This window comes from Oncorhynchus masou, chromosome 24 (assembly GCF_036934945.1).
Source record: "Oncorhynchus masou masou isolate Uvic2021 chromosome 24, UVic_Omas_1.1, whole genome shotgun sequence".
Classification (NCBI taxonomy): Eukaryota; Metazoa; Chordata; class Actinopteri; order Salmoniformes; family Salmonidae; genus Oncorhynchus; species Oncorhynchus masou.
The window spans coordinates 78099965-78124169 of record NC_088235.1 but is presented as its reverse complement, the minus strand read 5'-3'; the positions used below and the strand labels follow the sequence as shown (position 1 = coordinate 78124169).

The window sequence follows — 24205 nt, the reverse complement described above, 5'->3', positions numbered from 1 at the left end:
ATGAGTGGAGCCTAGAGTTTTTCCCGCTCAGGTCATGTGTTTTGGAAAAACTCCTGACTCTTGTCCTTCTTATGGACAAGACAGTCTGTCTTACCTCAGCTCCTCCCAGACAAACAGCTTTGACCAGCTGTGTGGTTTTAATCATTGAACAGCAAGCTAGCGTCTGTCTGCCCCCCCCCCTCTGTCTGGGTGTGCACTATACCCTGCCATTCTTTTTCATCATGCATTTATTGATGAAGTCACAGCTATACAGACAGGTTGAGCTATTGAGGAGAAGCAGGGTAGCCTTTTGTGTGTGTTTGGTCTTGTGTGTCAGTGCAACAGTACAGGTCCTTCAGGCCACTTGTCTAAGTAGTGTGTGTGTGTGTGTGTGTAGCCTCCTTATTAAATCTGTCCAATACACATGTACTCAGTGATCCAGTAAGAGCTTCCTCCGCCTCCTCCTCATCTCTAACAGATCCTCTGGCTCTGACCTCAAGCACCTCAGACTCCCCTCTTTCCTCTCAGACATCATCTCCAGGATGCTCTTAGTATAGAACCACAGTCTCTCGCTCTCTCTTTTTTTGCTTTCTTTCTTTCTTTCTTTCTTTCTTTCTTTTTTTCTTTCTTATTTTTCCCTCCCCCTCTTGTCTAACAGGCCTGGTGTACATCACCTTATTTTCTCACCCTGTCTCTGTGACGTGTTGTGAAACCAGCATAATGAGTGAATGATTAGGGGCTATATATTCTCAGAGTTAACACAACCTACACATACACAGATCGGTATTTATTCAGCTGCAGTGATGCTTACCTCTGAATAATAGGAAGGGATGAGGAAGTGTTATTTTCTTCTGGCCCCCTGTAGAGAGAGAGGATTCATACTGTAGGCCATGCAGGGAGACGTACAGCATATGGGGAGACGCTGTATTTAAACGTGTTTTTGTTCTCTCTCTCCCTCTCTCTCTCTCTCTCAGGACACCGTATCAGTCCACCGTCCTGGCTTCTATGCAGACAGGTTCTTCAAATTTATGAGCAGCACTGTGTTTAAGAAGAGCTCATGTGAGTAGACCTGATCAGACTAGATTACCAGTCAGTCAGACTGACAGACACACCGCTTCCACTGCTTAATTCACTAAGGGACAAGTGTTCCCTTCGTGATGTTATTCCTCTTGTGTGTGTTCTGCAGCCTTGAAGTCTTCTCCCATTAAGAAGGGCCGTGTGGGCCTGACGGTGACTAAGTACACTGGCCCCGGGGCCGCCTGGTCAGCCAGCCAGCTGCCCTCTGAGAGAGACGACAACATCTACGACCTGAGAGGAGCACGCAGCTTCCCCACGCTGGAGGACGAGGGTAGGGGGTACTAGACCATGCAGACCCCCCCCCCCCATCACATACTCCACCTTATTCACACTGCGCTATCATTTTAACCTAGCTGTTAACGGAGACTGGATGCAGGTGTTTTGACAACCCGTTCTGATTCTCTCTCCCCCTTCTGTCTTTCTCTCAGGGCGACCAGACCTCCTCCCCTGCACCCCTCCGTCATTTGAGGAGGCGACCACAGCCTCCATCGCCACCACGCTCTCCTCCACCACCTCTCTGTCCATCCCAGAGAGGTCTCCCTCAGACGCTGGAGCAGAGCACCCCCGCTACAGGTACCAGAACAACAGCTCTGAGAGAAGGTACTGCTATGGACACAATGTCCTATTTCTGGAGCATGTTTTCATGATGCATGTGGAGCATGTCCTTTTCATGAGAATAAAATAAAAAACAAGAAGAAGAAAATAAGTCAAGATGTATAATTAAGCGATAAGGCACGCGGAGGTGTGGTATATGGCCAATATACCACTGCTAAGGGGAGTGCCTCCATACAGCCGTTGGCCGTGGTATATTGGCCATATACCACAAACCCCCAAGTTGCCTTATTGCTATTATAAACTGGTTACCAATGTAATTAGAGCAGTAAAAATAAATGTTTTGTCATACCCGTGGTTTACGATCTGATATACCATGGCTTTCAGCCAATCAGCATTCAGGGCTCGAACCACCCAGTTCATAACACAATAACTGATTGTGTTGAACAGTCAAAGCTATAGAGCCAATGTTATGTACCCCTCCCTGGCTTATAACACCATTAACTTACAGTGGTCTCTCTGTCCGTCTGTTTCTCTGCAGGAGGCACACCCAGTCTGTCAGCCATGACGGGAGGTAAGAGCACTACTCTGCATGGCCTGTATGAAATGTACAACTTATCCCGTTGTATAAAGGACATGGTAGTTTAGTGTTATTACAGCGCTAGTCATTCTGTCTCTGACCAGTGAGGAAGCCTACTACACTAGGGTGTGTCAGGTATGCCTATTGGTCTGTGTTTTTATGGATGTGACCACCCTTCCTGTCGCTCAGTTGCATTTCCTGTGTGTGTGTGTGTGTGTGTGTGTGTGTGTGTGTGTGTGTGTGTGTGTTAAAGCTGACAGTTTGAACTATATCCTCATAGTCATAGTATCATTTCAAATTCAAAGTGCTGGAGTAAAGAGCCGAAACGATACACGATTTGTCACTGTCCCAATACTTTTGGAGCTGTATGTGTGTGTGCGTATGTACTTACGTTACGCATGTTTGTGTGTAGGACTCAGGAGGAGGTGCATGAGGAGGAGCAGCAGACCATCACGGTGGAGGTGGAGGTGAAGAGACACGACAGCGAGCCCACCATCACGGCCCCACAGCCCTCTCCAGAGACCAGGTACACAGCCTCAGCCTTACTCTACATAGACCAAGATCTATCACACAAAGCCCTGAAATCCAGGCTCAACTCTACTGAGCAGCACACCTAGCATCCAACACACTCGCTGAAACCAGGTTAACCTTTCAACGGGCACCATCTTGGTACCTAACATGCTCGCTGGTTCATATAAGCGCTCCCTGTAACACATGGCGTCGTGGGTATAAAGTGTCCCAGATTGCTACCTTTCTGAAGGGTTTGTCAGGTTACAGACCTGTGACGACTGCTCTGACCCCAATAAGAACTGTGCCACAGTTGCTTCTGCACTTTTCACTAAAAATACACTGAAATTGTCTCACCTGCGACAGGATAACACCTTGGTTTGCCAACACTCCACTCTGGGAAGTGGGGGAGCCTGGCTCCCATTTGGTTGATAGGGCGGCGATGATATTAAGTCCCCACATTACTCTTAAGTCCCATTTGGTTATTGGAGTAGTTGCGGGCTGTTGCTATAAATCCATTATTATGGACAGATAAGCGCTGCCTGTGGATGTTCTCTGGAGCAGCCATCTAATTAGGTTAAGAGAGTGGAGTAGGGTGAGAGACAGGGTAAAAGGGTGAGACAGGCAGTCAGGAGTGCATTGGGAAGTCGTGGAGCGGCCGGGGCAGTGGAACTAGGTCAGAGGGTCTGGGGCTTGGGCTGAGATGCTGAGACAGGGCCAAACATATGGCCTCAGGGGGGCTGGGTGGGGTAGAAGGGCGAAGCGGGCAGGCAGGCAGGCCAACGGGGTACTGGGGAATTAGCCATCTGGAGACCCGGCTCCTCAAAGCAGCCTCAGAGACTCCCCTGCTGGGGGAGAGAGAGTGAGGTGAGGGCAAGAGAGAATAAAAGAGAGAGCGAGTGCAAGGTCCATGGCTGCATGGCAACATCAAGTCCACCCATTTTAAAGACTTCTTCCCAACCAATCAGGTCTGTCTCTGAGTCCGAGATGCTGTCATTGCTTTTTAGGAACGCCAGGCTCCAGGTTTTTCAGCGTAAGCTCTAAACACACAAGGCTGAGAAAGCAATCTGGGATCAGCTTAAGTCGTTCCTAATAGGCAATGATCTGGGCCTGGACAATAGAGGGATTGTGGTGGCGTGGCACCACGCCATCTGGTACTGTAAGTCTGGGTTAGTGCCGTCATCATAAACCATCCTTCTGATCATACGGGTCAGTCTCAGCTCTGCCTGGCTGGGCTGGTTCTTGTTCATTGGAAGGGCTTAATAGGAAGTGGCCCTGATCATTTGTCTGTACAGCTATTATATCCTGTGCGTGAGAGAGCGAGAGCAGGTGTGTGTGTTAGAGAACAGGTATGTACAGTATGTCTTATCACATCTGTGGTTGTGTATGAGCAGGTGTGTCTGACCCCCCCCTGTCTCTTCTCTCAGTGAGTTACCAGAAGTAGCCTCTGCTGCTGCCTCTCCCCCAGCCTCTGGGGCCGCTGCTGAAGCCTCTGCTGAGACCCCTGGCCCAGGGGCCACTGTCAGTCCCAAGGTTGTGGTTGTGGAGGCTGAGCGGGACCGCCGGGGCAGCACAGTGTCTGGGTCCGGATGCACCAGCCAAGCCTCACAGGATGACGAGGATGACGTGCCAATCACAGACATCTACTTTGTAAGCTGTGCTTTCATTGGCTCAGCACACACACACACAGGTCGTATTCCTTAGGGCATGCAGCAGAAAACATTTTGTAATGGAAATCAATGTCCAGGTAGTCCCTGCCTGTTTCAGTCTGTTGTCTTACGTTTGGTGCCTAATGAATACGACCCTGGACACACACACAAGGCACAATTATGACGGACGCTTAATGCCCCTAGCCCTACGTCTATAGGCTTACAGCCCACTTACAGCATGGTAAATAGCTAAATACTACAGTATCCTAGCTACTAAATAGATTCTAGGTTTGTCAGTCAGCAGGCATACTGCACTAAAATGATACAGACAACAGCAGACACAGATAGCTTACATCTCCATTGGCCATCATTTCCATTTTTGCTTTGTCAAATATTGTTTGTCCATGTGTGTAACTCATCATTGCCACCCGTAATGCAAATGGTCAGAGTATGTGTTGTTAGCATTGGGTCATGGGATGCTATGTATGTTTGAGTCTGAGTTTGATGCCTTTCTACAAAAGCTTTGACAGTTGGACCCCAGAGGGAGCAGAGAGGGTGAGTCTGTAGAGGGTTAAGGGTTAACCGTAGAGTCGATGTCCCCGTGGAAATCTAACTAGCATAATAACAAAATCCCCATCAAAATCCATCATTTTAAGCTCGGGATGTGGTTTTTTTCTGCATTGGATGCGTCTAAATCCACCGCATTTCCCGACGTCGCCCTTCCGTATCTGCGGTGAAAGGTGACACAGCTAGAGAGGGGTTTGTCAGACCATGAGACATCCCGAAAATCAGTCTTCTCACGAAAACATCTGAACGGTTGGTCCTACACACTAATATGACCCCTCCATGGAAAGGTGAGTCTCTAGGAGGGTCACAAGACTAGTCTGAAGTTACCTGGGTAACGTTACTAAACTCCCTTTTGATTCTTTTTTTTGACTGTCTGTTTATCCATGTATGAAGCTGTTATTCAATGTGTTTCTATGGGCTAAAAGCAGCAAGGCCAAATTCAATGTTTCATCAGATTATTTTTTATATATTTTTATACATCGGGGTCCTAAAATTCTGAATCAAATAGCTAAATGATCCTTGGTATGACCATCTTAAAACAATTTCATATGCTAGGTTCTACGACAGATTTCAGAGCCAGAGCCATGCATTAATGGATGAGTCTCTGGTGATAAGGGATGAGAAGGCCGGATAGGGAAGTCTCCTCTGGTATTGCTCTGACTGGTGGACAGTCTCTCCTGCAATCAAAACGCCTCACACTGTGGCCCAGCAGGTCTGCTGTGGCCCTGAGCGTCAGTAGGTCTGTCTGTCTGTCTGTTTAGCAGCTCTCTGTTGTCTTTATGGCCATTTCATCTGCTCTGCTCTGCTTCTCTATTTGTGTGCAGTTGCTCAGGTCAGGAGACATAGAAAATAGAGACGCGGAGACACACAAAGAGAAGATATGTAGCAAACAGCAAGGCAACACTCCTAGACAACCACTATATCACCTCTGTCTCTGTATGCAGTATGCACCTGTGGTCATTTACATTTTAGCTAACAGACACAGATGAGGTCATTTCGTATTTTAATGGAACATTATTTTATTTGTAGAGTGCTTCTAAATGGCTGTAGTCTAGTACGCTATGAAGTTGTACAATATGGCCATGTTGTATGAATATACGAAGCAAATACTAGTAGACAGCATAAACAGAGGATTGTCTTCTGGGTAGCATAAACATTATTTGACTCGTAAAAACAGAGATGACTCTTCATCAAAACATTTCATGGGATATTACACCAGTCCTAAGAGACAGGGTGGACATTACTCTGAGAGCCCTTGGAGAGAGGGCTTAAGTGATTGTTCTGGTCAGAGCAGGCATTGGGAAGATTCACACGCCCCTGTTGAGGGGCTACAGCCTGAATTATTCATTTATCATCAACAGTCACTGGGCTTTGGTCGGTATACTGTATACCGAGGCATTTGGAAATAGCCACAGAATGGTTTTTCAATACCGTCAATACCATTTGAAACTATTTCTTTTAAGTTTTTCAATAAATGTTAATATTTGTAGCTACTTTAAGTAAATACCTGCAGTCAACTTGTGCAGTACGTTAGGAGATTAAGCAGATCTCATTCTTTATTTCACTTGTCAAATTATTTTACATTATGAAGCTTACAATAGTTCCCCAGAACAGTTGCGCAAGTGTTGTGGAAATATTGTAATCGAAAGGAGAAATTCTTACATTTCTTCAAAACAATCAAACTTTATTATTTCATTACTGCAGTAATGGAGCTGGTCGGTAGTCACCTCTGGAGGTGATCACTGAGAACAGATTTTTACAGGCAAGTCCATCCTCCTGGATGTTCATGACAACCAACTGATGTATAGAATGGGTCACAAGGTTAAGCTTAGTATGAAAGATACTTATAATTCACAGCAGACAGTATATCATTGTGTAGAGACCAGGGTCTGGCCCTGGGGTCATCTCTCCCTGGTACCTTATAGAACAGAAACATTAACTCATGCTCTAAAATGTGGTATCACCCAAAGACATCGTAAATCTCCTGTCAGGCCCATTTTCAGTTCACACAGACACAATAGAGTTATAACAACCCTCTTCTGTTGCATAAAACAACCATTTGATGCAATGAACGTATTATAACACAATCTTGCAATTTTGCCCTCTCACCAGTCACGTGTTTGTTTGTAAATAACACAACGGGAGAAAGCAGGAGTACGGCTGTTTATTGACAGGGGTTGCGTTTTATATTGAAAGTCAAGTGTTTTTTTTCTTCAATAGAATGATCAGGGACGTGTAACTATAATCAGTTGAAGTCGGAAGTTTACATACACCTTAGGCAAATACATTTCAACTCTGTTTTCACAATTCCTGACATTTAATCCTAGTAAAAAAATCCCTGTCTTAGGCCACTCCAATACCTTGACTTTGTTGTCCTTAAGCCATTTTGCCACAACCTTTGAAGTATGCTTGGGGTCATTGTCCATTTGGAAGACCCATTTGCGATCAAGCTTTAACTTCCTCACTGATGTCTTGAGATGTAGCTTCAATATATCCACATAATATTCCTCCCTCATGATGCCATCTATTTTGTGAAGTGCACCAGTCCCTCCTGCAGCAAAGCACCCCCACAACATGATGCTGCCACCCCCGTGCTTCACGGTTGGGATGGTGTTCTTCAGCTTGCAAGCTTCACTCTTTTTCCTCCAAACATAACGGTGGTCATTATGGCCAAACAGTTCTATTTTTGTTTCATCAGACTAGAGGACATTTCTACAAAAAGTATGATCTTTGTCCCCATGTGCAGCTGCAAACCGTAGTCCGACTTTTTTTATGGCGGTTTTGGAGCAGTGGCTTCTTCCTTGCTGAACGACCTTTCAGGTTATGTCGATATAGGACTCGTTTTACTGTGGATATAAATACTTTTGTATCTGTTTCCTTCAGTATCTTCCCAAGGTCCTTTGCTGTTGTTCTGGGATTGATTTGCACTTTTCCCACCAAAGTACGTTCATCTCTTGGAGACAGAACTCGTCTCCTTCCTGAGCGGTATGACAGCTGCGTGTTCCCATGGTGTTTATACTTGCATACTATTGTTTGTACAGATGAACGTGGTACCTTCAGGCATTTAGAAATTGCTCCCAAGGATGAACCAGACTTGTGGAAGTCTACAATTTTTTTCTGAGATCTTGGCTGATTTATTTTGATTTTCCCATGATGTCAAGCAAAGAGGCACTGAGTTTGAAGGTAGGCCTTGAAATACATCCACAGGTACACCTCCAATTGACTCAAATGATATAAATTAGCCTATCAAGCTTCTAAAGCCATGACATCATTTTCTGGAATTTTTCAAGCTGTTTGAAGGCACAGTCAACTAAGTGTTTGTAAACTTCTCACCCAGTGGGATTGTGATAGTGAAATAATCTGTCTGTAAACAATAGTTGGAAAAATGACTTGTGTCATGCACAAAGTAGATGTCCTTACTGACTTGCCAAGACTATAGTTTGTTAACAAGAAATTTGTGGAGTGGTTGAAAAATAAGTTTTAATGACTTCCGACTTCAACTGTAGTTTTCCTTCACAGAAAATACATTAGAGAATAGCTTAATTTGCATCAGATGACAACAGAAGTTCAATGCTATTTGACTTTCAGCCACACAAGTAAATGAGCTTACAATGAAAAAGCAAGGTCTTTTTTTCAAAAATGTCTGTTTACCATAGATAGAATGTAGCCAGCTATATTTCTTAATGTTTTGCTTAGTGAATTGTGTAAGCTTTCTGTTTGAGAAGTCAAAGCCCTTTGGTTGAGTTATCTGTACAGCTGCCACTGCTATCTTTTGATTTCCTTGCATTTTTTTCTCCTTTCTGTTCTCGGCCCTTTTGCTCCTTCCCATCTTCTCAGAGCAGAGCAGGCAAGCCCTTTGCCCTAGCGACTCCAGACTCCACACAGACACAGCATTTTGGCCTACACATGCTGCTTCAGAGCCAGTACTGTTCTTCCTTCAGACAAGCATGCATCAACATTTTTCATTGACACAATGTCTCTCGTTCACATTTGCTTGTAAATGTCCAAACTCACAAAAAATGACATTCGGTAGCTCCTACCTATAGATGCATACCTTTTTGAGCTGGATTGACTGTCTTTGCAATTACTTTATTTTGGTTTGCACATGTTAGCATATTTAGCCTCCCTGGAGAGTCATTATTACTGGTAACAGTAATAAATCAGTTCGGTAGAGTTTGTGCATATATTATGACGTTTTTGCTCGTTTTGGACATCGGTGAGGGTTTTCTCGGCTGTTCACACAAGTTGAAGTTCGAAGTCAAAGTCTACGCCCCTTGTCGGTGATTGGTCAACAGTAGGAAAGTCTTTTGTCATTCTATGAAAGACGACTAGTTTTCATGCACATTTTCTCATTGAAAAATACTGCACCAAACATCTTAGTTAGATGTAGAATTTCGCGACTAATATCTCTTCGGCAAATACGTAAACATTTGACAGATTTCTTGAGATATTTTAGATTAATTTGGATTATTTTGAGATTAGCTGTCTTCTAATACCCATACTAACATACTGTATACTACATACCTAAAGAGTAATTACTCAAGTAAAAGTGAGAGTTACCTAGTAAAAGTCAAAGTCAAAGTATTTGGTTTTAAATCAACTTAAGTATCAAAAGTAAAAGTATAAATCATTTCAAATTCCTTATATTAAGCAAACCAGACACCACCATATTATTGTTTTATTCATGGATAGCCAGGGGCACGCTCCAACACTCAGACATAATTTACAAACGACGATTGTGTTTAGTGAGTCCGCCAGATCAGATGTAGTAGGGATGACGAGGGATGTCCTCTTGATAAGTGTGAATTAGACAATTTTCCTGTCCTGCTAAGCATTCAAAATGTAACAAATACTTTTGGGTGTCAGGGAAAATGTATGGAGTAAAAAGTACATAATTTTATTTAGGAGTATAGTGAAGTAATAGTTGTCAAATATAAATAGTAAAGAACAGACACTACATAAGTAGTACTTTAGTAGTATTTTACACCACTGCTATTAGTTCATTTTAGTATACTGTAAGCGAAAGGTATCGTTTCAGTTGAGAGTACTAGAGCTTCGCCTGTCTACCGGATGTTGATGCTGTTGCTATGCAACCTCTTGCTAGCTTGTTAGCATAACAAATGACTAACACCTCACTCTGATCATTTTACTCGCCCTAGCAGAGCTGGTTAGGCTGTTTTCATGTTATCCAGAGCGTTGGTGACTGTAACTGTGCTGCGGGCACCAATTTAATGATGCTTTTTTTGCCAATGTTTACTGACAACGGCCACATTCAACAGGTGTTTAGTTATTCTGTGCGAGAGTGCTCTGAAATCGGAGTAGATAGCCAGAATTAACAATGTCCATTGAAACGCACAACGACTATACCACTTAGCTAAGAATGATGTGAATAATCAAGTCAATAAACGTTGGGTAGTTAGTTAAATAGCAGATTAGTTAATATACTACCTGACAATTTCGATGTATTAGTAGCCAACAAACGTTGTATTCGTAGCCAACAGAAGTATCTAGCAAACATACTGGTACATACTGCTGTAATGCTATGCGTTTCGTAAGGATAGCATAGCTAACAAATTGTCAGCCAACATAATGTAACTTATTTGAAAAGTCATTACTTTATAACCTTGCTCAACATTTTTGATAATTAGTTAAAGCAATGAATTTGTATCCACTCTCGTCAGACTTCGGCTGCATATTTTCCTCCATTGTCTTCAAATCTGAAAACTTATGAAGCCAAACTTGTGAAGCCCATTTTCTGAGGAATTGCATTATGGGCCCTAAAGCACGGATATAGTGTCCACTGCATGTATACTTCGTATTTTGGGCATAGTACTATTGGTGCTTTTCCCCCCTAGTTTTTCAAGCGAAGGTGTTTTAAGGGAGTATGTGAGCACACTTGTTCGGCTGACGCCTTCAAGGTGGAGAGAGGAGAGTGAGAGTGAAAGAAAGCACCTGACTTATTCATCATCATGGCTGATCATGGCTGATTGACATTTAATTTTGTCACCCTTCACCGTAATACAGTCAAACCAGCAATCATCTCTTCTATCACCTCTATACTTAACCTTTTTAATTTCTCTCCATGTTCCAGCTTTGTCTCATTTGTCTGTCCCTCCATCCTTTTCACCCCTCTCCTCTGCCCTCTCTGGTGTCTCCCATCTCTCTGTGGGGATGCTGTCAGCTTGCAGGGAGAACCTGGGTGTTCTCTCCTGTCCTGCGGAGGAGAAAGCTCCAGACCAGCTCTCAGATGCAGTGTAAGTCTGTGGGACATGCTGGTAGCTCTGCTAACTGCTTAGTCAATGCTTCAGTTAGTTGCACCTTTTTATACAAATATCAATGGCTTATAGCTGTGACTGGAGTTGTTGTAGCTTAGTCCCCCAGTATCCTTACTTTGAGTCTTAGTGCTGTAACTGTACTGATTCCTCAGTTGATCTTCTCAATGTTTTCCAAAGATGTCAGTGAAAATTAGACAAGATCCATTATGGACTGATATTCCTTTTCTCAAGGGATACTTGATTTGTAAGAGGGCATGACACATTATATGCTCTATGTATTGTTCTAGACCTTTCTTATTTCATCATGTCATGTGTTTCCTCTCATAACAAAAGGGTCATGGTCTTTTTTTGTTCTGCCTTCATATCACGTCATTGTTAATATTATTTATATACCTCCTCCTCCCATTGGGGTTTGTTCCTCTTCAATGTTAAATCAAAACATGGCCGGCTGTATAGTGAGAGAGAGAGAAAGAAGGGAGGAGGCGGCTGAGTGACAGGAGGGGGCTCCGGCTTCTCATTTGAGGCCATCTGTCTCTCGTTCACTCCCTATATTCCCACCTCTCTCACTTTCTCTCTCCACCTGAGGGGTCTCCCTGTGGATGGTGTTAGCTCTTGCGCTGTGAGTGTGGCGTGTGTGGGTGTGTGTAAGAGCGTGTGTGAGCGACAAGTGTGTATGTGACGTCAAACCTCAGTGCCGCTTCCAACTACGTCATTACAGGCAGTGTGTGTCAGCTGCTGCTCTTTCTGAAAGGGAAAGTACCGTACGGGGCCACGGTTACTGCCTCAGAGACTGAGCAGCGCTGAAGCTCTGACAGGGCTAAACACTTAATGCACATAATGAGGAAGATGCTTTGGGAGAATGTGTCCTTTTGGCTGTTGGCAGTGATGGCACGCTCGCTTTCCACCCGCCGCTAAGCACCCACTCCCACCCTGTTTTCTGGCTGATACATACTGCAGATTCCAAATGTTTCCTGTCCACTTCACCATGGCTTTTTTGAAATAGCATAGTCATAGAAAGCAATTCTTAGTCACATGCATAGGCCTCCCAGCCAGCATTACAAATGAAGAGTTTTGAAAGTGATAGCAGGAAAGAACTAACATTTTTTTGAATGCAATGTGGATGTTCGTACATGTTAGTAGTCTACCTCTAGGCCAGGGGTCTCCAACAGGTAGATCGTAAGCTCACAGCCCACTTATGAGTAGCTCGCCAATCTATATCATGTGTTCCATCGCATACTGTCATAAACATAAAGCTCCCGGCTACAATCCAATCAAAGCCACATTGACATTATCCCACCCTTGGTTAGTCACTATTGGCTTAAAAACCCAAACATAACACAATATCTGCCAATTAATTTTCTGTTTGGTGCCAGCGTTTGTCTATCCCTCTGAATGCAGTCAGTTAGCAACGCTAATGATAACTGTCTTATGGGTAGACAGAAGACTTAAAAAAAACAAAAAAAAAAACGATTAAATGTTAACTGCAAAGTAGTATTACCTGACAGAACTATATCATGATTATTTCTATCAATTGGGTGGTGATTGTTTCGCAAACTCTGCCATGACATGTGCTGCAGCAGAAACATCCTAGACCTACAAATGCCTCTCTTGCTAGATGCGCAATTAAAGGTGAATTACTCTCAAAAATCTAAATGTTATATATATATATTTATTTTTTTCAGACTGAAAAAATTGTCTTCTGATGTGATTTACATGCCCAGTGCAGTCAAAATGTAGTTTTGCATGATATTGTACAACATCTGATTAAACTTGTACCAGTGTTATTTCCTCATAGTTGCTGGTTGAAAATACAATCTACACATGACTTTCCAATCAGCAGGTTTGCATGGGCGCAAACATCAGCTTCCTATGGTGACATCACCATGCAGTAAACTGGTTAATAGAGTTCTAAACCTCTGCCAATAAGCTCGTTTTTAGTCCCCCCCTCTTGCTTGAGATTAAAAAAACAAATGTTAAAAAGCTATTTTTGCCAATTTGAATGTAAATCTATTACATTAAGGTACTTAATTGTTACCCAGAAATGATATAAAAACATCTACATTGGGCCTTTAAGTATTGAAATGGACTCAGAACATACATTTTCAATGTTTCTCTATGAATAATTGTAAAACTAATAAAAAAAATCCCAAACCTGGAAGAAATGTACTGAGAAAATATAATTTAGGAAAATACTAAATATAACTTTATGGGTCCCACTTAGTTATTTATTAAGCATTATTTTACCTGGTATATTGACAGAAAAAAATATATGTTGTACACCAAGGACCTGGGAAGAGTTGCAGGGTAGAGTAGAAGAAAATAATATGCCTATTTTCTTTATTTATTTATTTAGCTGTCATGCAAGAAAAGGTTTGAGACCCCTGCTCTAGGCTGTATTCCAATAGGATTTCACTGCTAGTATTTCACTTTCACATTTCTATGGTTAGGCTCATCTATATTCCAAGCTCACACTTTCTGTAATGGCATTTCCTCCTTTTGCATTTCTAATTTGATTTTCCTGCCTGTCTTGTGTTTTCCTGTCCTGTCTATCTCTCTTGCCTGCCTCTGCTTCTCTCTGTGCTGCATCCAATGGCCCCCTCTTTCTGGCGCCCTCTGCTGTGTCATTTGTGCAGCCCCCTGAAGACAAGACCTGGGTGTACTCCCCTCTGCACTACGGCAGTGAGTCTCAGACCTTGCCGGATGGGGAAGGGGAGGAGAGCGAGACAGTAAGTAGTATGAATTACACCTCCAGTACCAGTGTGTATTGGCTGGCCCAACCGTCATGCCCACTCAGTATGGCCGTGCCAGTTATGACCATTTGGTTCCCCCTCCTTTCACCATGCAACACCCAGCATGCTGTTCAGTTTCTTCACAACCCTGGGTCTGTCTGGCTGCATGTGGTTTGGCAACTTGGTACATGTCTCCTCTGCTAGGGTTGCAAAATTCCAGTAGCTTTCCCAAAAGTCCCAGGTTTTCCCGAAATCCTGATTGGAAAATTCCCGGAATCAGAAGGGAATAAGCAGGAATAAGCGCCTCCCTACCAGGATTTCTGGAGAACCAGGGATTTTTGGAAATGTAAGCAGAATTTTGCAACCTACCACCTCCTGGCTCATGCATCACCATTGCCAGATCCCAAACCCACACAGCTACAGTTGTCAATGTCATTTGTTTTTTCTGAAAAACTGACCAACATATAATCGCTTTGACACATACAGTACAAAGCAGATGGTCAGATGAATATAGGCAAGTATGGCAATAAATTGATTTGATTTGTACAATTCCTCTATGAAACCCAATAACTGTGTTTTCTTTGTTCTTGAGTCCATATAATATGACAGTATTGCTCTCAGATGATCCTCTTTCATCCACTCTGCACAAATGATCAGAAACGACTGTTATGAGACACCATAATTGATCCCTTGGTACAAACTCCGTTATATTACTGATGACTTCTATTTCACTGGATATTTTCAGGGTGCCAAATCCCATGAATGTTCTGTAATTGAGATTTTAGATAAATTATAAATTAAACTCTTATTACTAAAGCTACTATTACGGCTTTGGAAAGTTGAGCAGACATATCCCATTGCGGGCTTGTAGTTTCCGGCAAGGGTTGGGTGGAGATGGATAAGCAATCACTCATTTTCTTCTTAAAGAAACATATATGAATCCATTGACAAATGTCATGATTAAAGTCTAGGTCACATTTTTATTTGGATAGTCCTATATAGATGGTTATACTATCAACAAACTATCTGTTGATAAGCAACTGCATGCTACGGTTAGGGCTATTGTTAGCCTAGGTTAAAATAAGGGTAAAGGTTACATTTAGGGTTAGGATAATGGTTAAGGTTAATATTATGGCTAGGGTTAGTGGATAGTTAGTTGAAATGCTGTTGACAGTAATTGAACAGCTACTGAACATCTACAAACCATCTACTTGAAACTATCCAAATAAAGTGTTACTAAAGGCCATTCTACTCACCTTGTTAGGAAGATGAAATGACCCTATTACACCCTCTGAGCTTTTTTATGTGCAGGGTATTTTAACAATCCTAAGCTGCAGTAGTTGTAGAAGCTCAGAGCTGTAGCAGGCTGGCTAACCCCTGGTCAAAGCCCACTGCACTCGTATGTGGCAAGGAAGAAGTGGGTTGAACAATCACTCCTCCCCCGTCCCATTATTCTCCATAGAGAAGACACACAGAGAATCGTCACTTCCACGTCCCCCAGGGACAGGAGCTGCCAGAGGAATAAGTGGAATCAGAGCCGTGGGACATGGCATTACAGTGCCTAGTGGAAGTAGATTGTCTCCTGGGGTTTGTCTATGCATAGATGAATACAAATGTAAAAGCAGTCATGGAAAAATGCATTATTTAGTTGTGTTGAGGGGATGTTCATTTGAGAGGAAAATACTACATTTTTCTACCCTCTTATTTTCACTATGTCCTCTGACTTTCCCTTTAAATTATTGATATAGCTTTGATCAATAGATGTGCTTTGATAATAGTTATACCTCAGTTATATCGTGCTGTGGGGGAAGAATAGATTATTTTACACTCGACAGGATTATGTACCAAAGATTTACAACTTCTATTTCTCTCTTTTTTCTCCCCCTCTCCTTCCACCAACCTTAAACACTCCTCCATAGAGCTGAGAGGATGATTCCGTGGAGAGAGGAGCCATCAGACTGATCCTCGGGCCTCTGATTGGCAGGCAGAGGAAGCATTCCAATCCAGAACTGTATTTTAAACCATGGATACAAAAACAAAACAGACTAAATACTGTGAGGAAACCCCCTCGACATCCCGTAGTCAGTGGTGATGATACTGTATGATCGATTCCCCTCCTTTCAACCCACCCCAACTCCAAATTGCCATACCAGAAGAAATGCAGGAACTCAAATTGCTAGGCTACACATCTAGCATGCCCCATAAAAACATGGGCATTGAGGCAACTCTGCTAATCCTCTCACATTCCCAAATGTCGATACAGTCAAATGGTCACATGTATTTCATTGATATCATGTTAATTTATATTGTGATTTTTCTTAGTTTATTATTGTTTTTTAAATCTTTTTTATTTGTGCACTTTTTTCAGACATTTTTTAGTACTGTGAATATATTTAGTTATGTTGTGTGCTTCAAATGTAGCTCTAGCAGCAATCTTAACGTCGCTATCGAAGTGGTACTTTACCGTTATGTTGAATGGTATTTTACCGCTATGCTGAATGGTATTTTACCGCTATGCTGAATGGTATTTTACCACTATGTTGAATAGTACTTTACCATTGGAGAGGGAACACTTTATTTCCAATAGATGAAAAATGATCTATAGAATGTTTCAGCAAACATGACTTGGTAAATCTCATAAGCCTAATGTATTATTTTACAGGTTTATTTATTCGTTGTTATGTATTTATTTTGCCATTTCTATCACAGTATTGCTACAGGCTTCTAGCCTCAAAACCAGATCATTGCAACACTAAATAAGGTTGAGTATTGTCAATCATTTCAAAATCCTACATCATTACAGTCTTCCAGAACCGCCCAACTTTCAGAGAAATGCAAACAAATCATTTAAGCATAATGATTCATTGAGCTATGTTAATGTCATGAAATACCAATATTTCAGCAGTCAAAACTTGACTCTGAATGTTAGCTCTGCTGGAGGAGTTTAGGCTAATGGATTTGATTACTTAGGCCAAAACACTCACAGTATCACGTATGTCCAGAATTAATTAATACTTCTGTTATTTAGTAATAGTTAATCTAAGAGGGATTTCACGCTGCTCTTAGACAGCACTTTTATGTATCAACCATCATCAGATGTGAAAGTGAGGTCTTCATCACAATCATCTGGTATAGGATTAGTGTTATAGTATTTATGTGAATTCCATGTTTTAAGGTTTAAGTTGTGTTTTTATATGTTTTATTCCTTTTCTGTTTCACACTTGGCTGTTTAAGTTAGCTGGTGTGTTTGTATGTCTGCGGGACGGAAGGCGTCAATGTCAAAACTTGTAAAATACTGATCATTCTATCATAATGTGCAGTGGCCAGTTGTAATCAGTTGCTGTTGTCCATGTCATCAAGAGACCATAGCAGCAGTATGTTGTACAGTACAGGTGTAGTCTTAGTTTTAATTGCCTTATATTGAGAAATTAAAACGTATCATATTGATGTTTTTTTCATAGTAGTGCTGTTGTATTTATTATTTTCAAGTCCTTTTTTTCAATACTGTAGTTGTGAGCCAGAAAATGTGTATATACAATTATAAATACATATATAAAGATTATAAATATATTTTCCATTTGAATTGGAGAATATTATTTTTATTTGATTACATTTTTTGCTGCTGGCAGGAAATGATTAAGAGCTACACATGATTTACTGTACCATGTTCTTCAAGGTGTTGACATGATGCAGCTCGATTTATGGTTTATAAATCACAGCTGTTTTCTTTTTTTTTTGTATGATATCCGTTACTGAAGAGTTGTCAGTTTTACTGTACCAGTTTAGTGTACATGTTTTCAAATCACAGTGTGCCCTCCTTTACAGAGACTTAGCATGGTTTAAAAATGAATATGCATATCAGAAATATGTATTTATGTATATCTGTGTATATTCATCTATTTATACACAAGGATAAATAGATGGCTGAATGTCTGTGTGTGTTTGGACTCTTACGATGAGAATGAATATAAAATAAAGCAGTTCTATGTCTATGATATAGTGTATTTGTCCATGCTTCCAAAGTTGTCTGGTGACTTCCATGTCTATATTGCTGATGTTTGCAAGCAAGGGAATTCCCTCCACGTGTCTCTCTTGTGCTACTGTTCAGCGCATGCTGTGAAAAACACAATTGTGCAGTGCTTGATTTTTGTGTGGCCTTTTCCCCCCTATTCTGTAAGAAGGGTTACAGAAGATACATTTTAAGAGAAGCATATTGACTAGCCTAGTATAGAATTCAGTATTTTCAACTGGTGAGAATAGCAACATGATGTTCAAGGCACGCTTCCCAAGAATATCTTTCTTTTGAAATATGCCATCTTATCTGAAGCAATACTGGTGAATGAGGAAGGTATAAAGAAAATGTTTTATAACACTACTATGATTGGTCCTCATCAAAACAGAAATGTTTGAGTCTACCAGTCAGTTGTCATCTGAGCTAATTTATTATGGTGGGCGTGGCCCACAAGGAGATCATACTTACTGGACTGTTTACACTTTACAGCTTTTTGAAAAGTAGTACTGCTATAACAATACAATACAACCGAGGGAAAATGTTCAAATGTGTTATGCAATCAATAATGTTTTTTTATTATATCAAATATGAGGTCCATAATTTCCCTGTTCTAACAAAATGTCATGCATGCTCTCAAACGCTGTTTGCACTGTTACCTGCCCATATATTGTTACAGCTACGACCGGAAGTGACTTTCATAGCGGGTTAGGAGAACTTACACAGCAGGTTAGGAGAATTAACATAGCAGGTTGGGAGAATTAGGCTAACGTTATTAAGGGGTTGGCTTTGGAAAATGCTCTCCTAACCTGCTACGAAAATCACTTCCGGGTGTAGCTGTATCAAAGTGGCGTGAAAAGGGTGTCTCTCATTGTGGCTACATGATCTTGGTTTTGATTGTTTTTGTCTTTTTGTTAGTATTTTGCTTGAATGTTTTACATAGAGAAAATATGCCCTGTGAAAGAGCCCGAGCTATATCAGAGTGAAGTGACATTAAAATGTATTGTCAACCGAATTCAACTGTCAAAAGAGCAGGGATGAAATTCAATTGTACAACCTTCTCTTAATTTATGTCAATCAAAAGGAGGGTGAAAAAAATAAAGTTCCAAAATGAATGCCAACATAAATGTTGTCTTTCTGTCGGTGACGTGTTTTCAATATGGTGCTTTAAATGCCGCATTCACGTGCTACTAGGAAATTTCAAACTTGTTAATCGGTTGTAGTTATACATGTGCACCATTCAACCAGTTAGCAAGTCTAAAAATGTCTTATGTTTCCCAGTTCCGACTAGCATGTGAACGCGGCACAACATAACTGGGAACTCGGGAAAAAAACTAGGTCAAATCATAACGTCAGTGATCTTCAGGTCAAAAAGTTGGAGCTCTAAAAAAATTTCGAGTTGGAAGACCGTTCAAAAGGTTTTTCCCAGTTGGAGCTTGTTTTCTTCCGAGATCCCAGTTGTTTTGAACTTGGCATTAGTCTTGCTAACACCAGGGGGTATTCATTAGGCCTACCCCTTGCAACGTAAACAGTTTTCCGTTTAAATCAAATTGTATTTTTCACATGCTTCGTAAACAACAGGACTAGATTAACAGTGAAATGCTTACTTATGGGCCCTTTCCAACAATGCAGAGAGAAAAAGAGAAATAATAACAAGGAATAAATACACAATGAGTAATGGTAACGTAGCTATATATATAGGGTACCAGTACCGAGGCAATGTGTAGGGGTAAGAGGGAATTGAGGTAGATATGTACAGTGCATTCGGAAAGTATTCAAAACCCTTCACTTTTTCCACATTGTTACGTTACAGCCTTATTCTAAAATGTATTCAATTGTTTTTCCCCCCCTCAAATCTACACACAACACCCCATAATGGAAAAGCAAAAACAGGTTTTTATACATTTTTGCAAATGTATAAAAAAATGAAACTGAAATATCACAATAAAATAAGTATGCAGAGCCTTAACTCAGTACTTTGTTGAAGCACCTTTGGCAGCGATTACAGCCTCGAGTCTTCTTGGGAATGACGCTACAAGCTTGGCACACCGGTATTTGGGGAGTTTCTTCCATTCTTCTCTGCAGATCCTCTCAAGCTCTGTCAGGTTGGATGGGATTGTCACTGCACTGGCCTCTCCAGAGATGTTAGATCGGGTTCAAGTCCGGGCTCTGGCTGGGACACTCAAGGACATTCAGAGACTTGTCCTGAAGCCACTCCTGCTTAGGATCGTTGTCTCGTTGAACGGTGAACCTTCGCCCCGATCCTTCCCTCGATCCTGACCCGTCTCCCAGTCACTGCAGCTGAAAAACATCCCCACAGCATGATGCTACCACCACCATGCTTCAATGTAGGGATGGTATTGGCCAGGTGATGAGATGTGCTTGGTTTCCTCCAGATGTGATGCTTGGCATCCAGGCCAAAGAGTTCATCTTGGTTTCATCAGACCAGAGAACCTTGTTTCTCATGGTCTGAGAGTCCTTTAGGTGCCTTTTGGCAAACTCCAAGCGGGCTGTCATGTGCCTTTTACTGAGGAGTGTCTTTTGTCTGGACACTTTACCATAAATGCCTGATTGGTGGAGTGCTGCAGAGATGGGGACAACTTTCCAGAAGGACAACCATTTCCACAGAGGAACTCTGGAGCTCTGTCAGAGTAACCATCGGGTTCTTGATCACCTCCCTGACCAAGGCCCTTCTCCCCTGGGTGGCCAGCTCTAGGAAGAGTCTTGGTGGTTCCAAACTTCTTCCATTTAAGAATGATGGAGGCCACTGTGTTCTTGGGGACCTTCAATGTTGCAGACATTTTTTGGTACCCTTCCCCAGATCTGTCCCTCAACACAATTTCTATCCAAGATGGCATAGCAGTTCAGACGTCTTTTGTCCTCGTCTTGTCGTGTCCCGTATATATATATATTTACAACTTTTTTTTCACATACATTTTTTAATTTTCCATAAACTCATCTTCAAAACACTCTCCTGCAACCCGCCTCACCAATTTATATTTATAAAAAAGTATTATTTACCTCAAATATGTAATCCTCCAAGAAGCTAGCCAGAAGCTAGCCAGAAGCTAATCCAGAAGCTAATCAGAAGCTAGTTCAGAAGCTAGTTAGCTTCTTTACTGGCAAATCGTTAGTATTCAGCTAACCATGGTTTGTGGTCATCAGCTATCCTTTAGCTCGAAAATCTATCGGCAGTTTTGTACGGCGCGGCTCGGAACGGAACATACAGGACCAATTTTTCTCTCCATGTCCCTGGATTTCAACCGCTAACTCTGGACATTCATACCTGGATCTCACAGCTAGCTAGCTGCTATCCGTGTGACTATCGGCTTTCGTCGATTCCGGAGCAAACATCAATTATTTTGGAGCTAGACAGCTGAAGAGTTCCATCAATCACTCCTGGGCTAGCCAGCTGAAGAGTTCCATAAATCACTCCTGGGCTGCAGTCACCTATCCGCACCCATTTTACTGCCTACACGGAGCCACACCGGGCCTTCACAACTGGACTGCTGACGTTATCTACCCGAAGGAGTTATCCGGCTGGTTCCTCCGTCACGACGTTACCTGAACGCCCATCTGCAGCCTGCTAACCGTTAGCTGTCTTATCGGCTGCTATAAGAATAGACAATCGGACAATTTATTTTTATTATTTATTTATTTATTTTTCTTCTTCTTGGGCCTCTATAACTATATCTATTGTTTTTATTTTTGTTGTTGTGTGATTTGGATTAATCCCCTCTACCACACGGAACCCCACTAATCTACTGACGGAACGCAAGAGGTGGCTAATAACAGACCTCCATCCTATGCTAGCTTGCTACCGATGGCCTGTCTAGCTGTCTAAATCGCCGTGACCCCCAACCAACCTCTCCACTCACCTGACCCTTTTGATCACTCGACTAAGCATGCCTCTCCTTAATGTCAATATGCCTTGTCCATTGCTGTTCTGGTTAGTGTTTATTGGCTTATTTCACTTTAGAGCCTCTCGTCCTGCTCACTATACCTTATCCAACCTATTAGTTCCACCACCCACACACGCAATGACATCTCCTGGTTTCAATGATGTTTCTAGAGACAATATCTCTCTCTTCATCACTCAATACCTAGGTTTACCTCCACTGTATTCACATCCTACCATACCTTTGTCTGTACATTATACCTTGATGCTATTTTATCGCCCCCAGAAACCTCCTTTTACTCTCTGTTCCAGACGTTCTAGACGACCAATCTTATTGCTTTTAGCCGCACCCTTATTCTACTCCTCCTCTGTTCCTCTGGCGATGTAGAGGTGAATCCAGGCCCTGCAGTGCCTAGCTCCACTCCTATTCCCCAGGTGCTCTCCTTTGACGACTTCTGTAACCGTAATAGCCTTGGTTTCATGCATGTTAACATTAGAAGCCTCCTCCCTAAGTTTGTTCTATTCACTGCTTTAGCACACTCTGCCAACCCGGATGTTCTAGCTGTGTCTGAATCCTGGCTTAGGAAGACCACCAAAAAGTCTGAAATTTTAATTCCAAACTACAACATTTTCAGACAAGATAGAACTGCCAAAGGGGGATGTGTTGCAATCTACTGCAACGATAGCCTGCAGAGTTCTGTCCTACTATCCAGGTCTGTACCCAAACAATTTGAACTTCTACTTTTAAAAATCCACCTCTCTAAAAACAAGTATCTCACCGTTGCCGCCTGCTATAGACCACCCTCTGCCCCCAGCTGTGCTCTGGACACCATATGTGAACTGATTGCCCCCCATCTATCTTCAGAGCTCGTGCTGCTAGGCGACCTAAACTGGAACATGCTTAACACCCCAGCCATCCTACAATCTAAACTTGATGCCCTCAATCTCACACAAATTATCAATAAACCTACCAGGTACCTCCTCAAAGTCTTAAACACAGGCAACCTCATAGATATCATCCTAACCAACTTGCCCTCTAAATACACCTCTGCTGTCTTCAACCAAGATCTCAGCAATCACTGCCTCATTGCCTGCATCCGTAATGGGTCAGCGGTCAAACGACCTCCACTCATCACTGTAAAACGCTCCCTGAAACACTTCAGGTCGATTAGAAAGGCCTGCTCGCTGGCCGGGGTATCCTGGAAGGATATTGATCTCATCCCGTCAGTAGAGGATGCCTGGATATTTTTTTTAAATGCCTTCCTAACCATCTTAAATAAACATGCCCCATTCAAGAAATTTAGAACCAGGAACAGATATAGACCTTGGTTCTCCCCAGACCTGACTGCCCTTAACCAACACAAAAACATCCTATGGCGTTCTGCATTAGCATCGAACAGCCCCCGTGGATATGCAGCTGTTCAGTGAAGCTAGAAACCATTATACACAGGCAGTTAGAAAAGCCAAGGCTAGCTTTTTCAAGTAGAAATTTGCTTCCTGCAACACTAACTCAAAAAGGTTCTGGGACACTGTAAAGTCCATGGAGAATAAGAACACCTCCTCCCAGCTGCCCACTGCACTGAAGATAGGAAACACTGTCACCACTGAGAAATCCACCATAATTGAGAATTTCAATAAGCATTTTTCTACGGCTGGCCATGCTTTCCACCTGGCTACTCCTACCCCGGTCAACAGCACTGCACCCCCCACAGCAACTCGCCCAAGCCTTCCCCATTTCTCCTTCTCCCAAATCCATTCAGCTGATGTTCTGAAAGAGCTGCAAAATCTGGACCCCTACAAATCAGCCGGGCTAGACAACCTGGACCCTTTCTTTCTAAAATGATCTGCCGAAATTGTTGCCACCCCTATTACTAGCCTGTTCAACCTCTCTTTCGTGTCGTCTGAGATTCCCAAAGATTGGAAAGCAGCTGCGGTCATCCCCCTCTTCAAAGGGGGGGGGGACACTCTTGACCCAAACTGCTACAGACCTATATCTATCCTACCATGCCTTTCTAAGGTCTTCGAAAGCCAAGTCAACAAACAGATTACCGACCATTTCGAATCTCACCATACCTTCTCTGCTATGCAATCTGGTTTTAGAGCTGGTCATGGGTGCACCTCAGCCACGCTCAAGGTCCTAAACGATATCTTAACCGCCATTGATAAGAAACATTACTGTGCAGCCATAATCATTGATCTGGCCAAGGCTTTCGACTCTGTCAATCACCACATCCTCATCGGCAGACTCGACAGCCTTGGTTTCTCAAATGATTGCCTCGCCTAGTACACCAACTACTTCTCTGATAGAGTTCAGTGTGTCAAATCAGAGGGTCTGCTGTCCGGACCTCTGGCAGTCTCTATGGGGGTGCCACAGAGTTCAATT

General features: G+C 42.4%; 1 protein-coding gene across 4 annotated transcripts in view; it reads left to right on the top strand.

The window, feature by feature from the left end:
- The window catches only part of LOC135512730 (phosphatidylinositol 4-phosphate 5-kinase type-1 gamma-like), a 73073-nt gene extending 54134 nt beyond the window's left edge, over window positions 1-18939 (top strand). Inside the window, exons 11-18 of one of the 4 annotated variants that reach the window (XM_064935048.1) lie at window positions 954-1038; window positions 1166-1327; window positions 1485-1656; window positions 2150-2182; window positions 2601-2714; window positions 4123-4345; window positions 13820-13912; window positions 15835-18939. In XM_064935048.1, coding sequence (XP_064791120.1) covers window positions 954-1038; window positions 1166-1327; window positions 1485-1656; window positions 2150-2182; window positions 2601-2714; window positions 4123-4345; window positions 13820-13912; window positions 15835-15840 — 888 coding nt within the window. In that variant the 3' untranslated portion in view covers window positions 15841-18939. Of the gene's footprint in view, window positions 1-953; window positions 1039-1165; window positions 1328-1484; window positions 1657-2149; window positions 2183-2600; window positions 2715-4122; window positions 4346-13819 lie in introns of all 4 variants that reach the window. The other 3 variants (XM_064935046.1, XM_064935049.1, XM_064935045.1) reach the window with 3 other exon arrangements.
- The last annotated feature ends 5266 nt before the right edge of the window (window positions 18940-24205 follow it).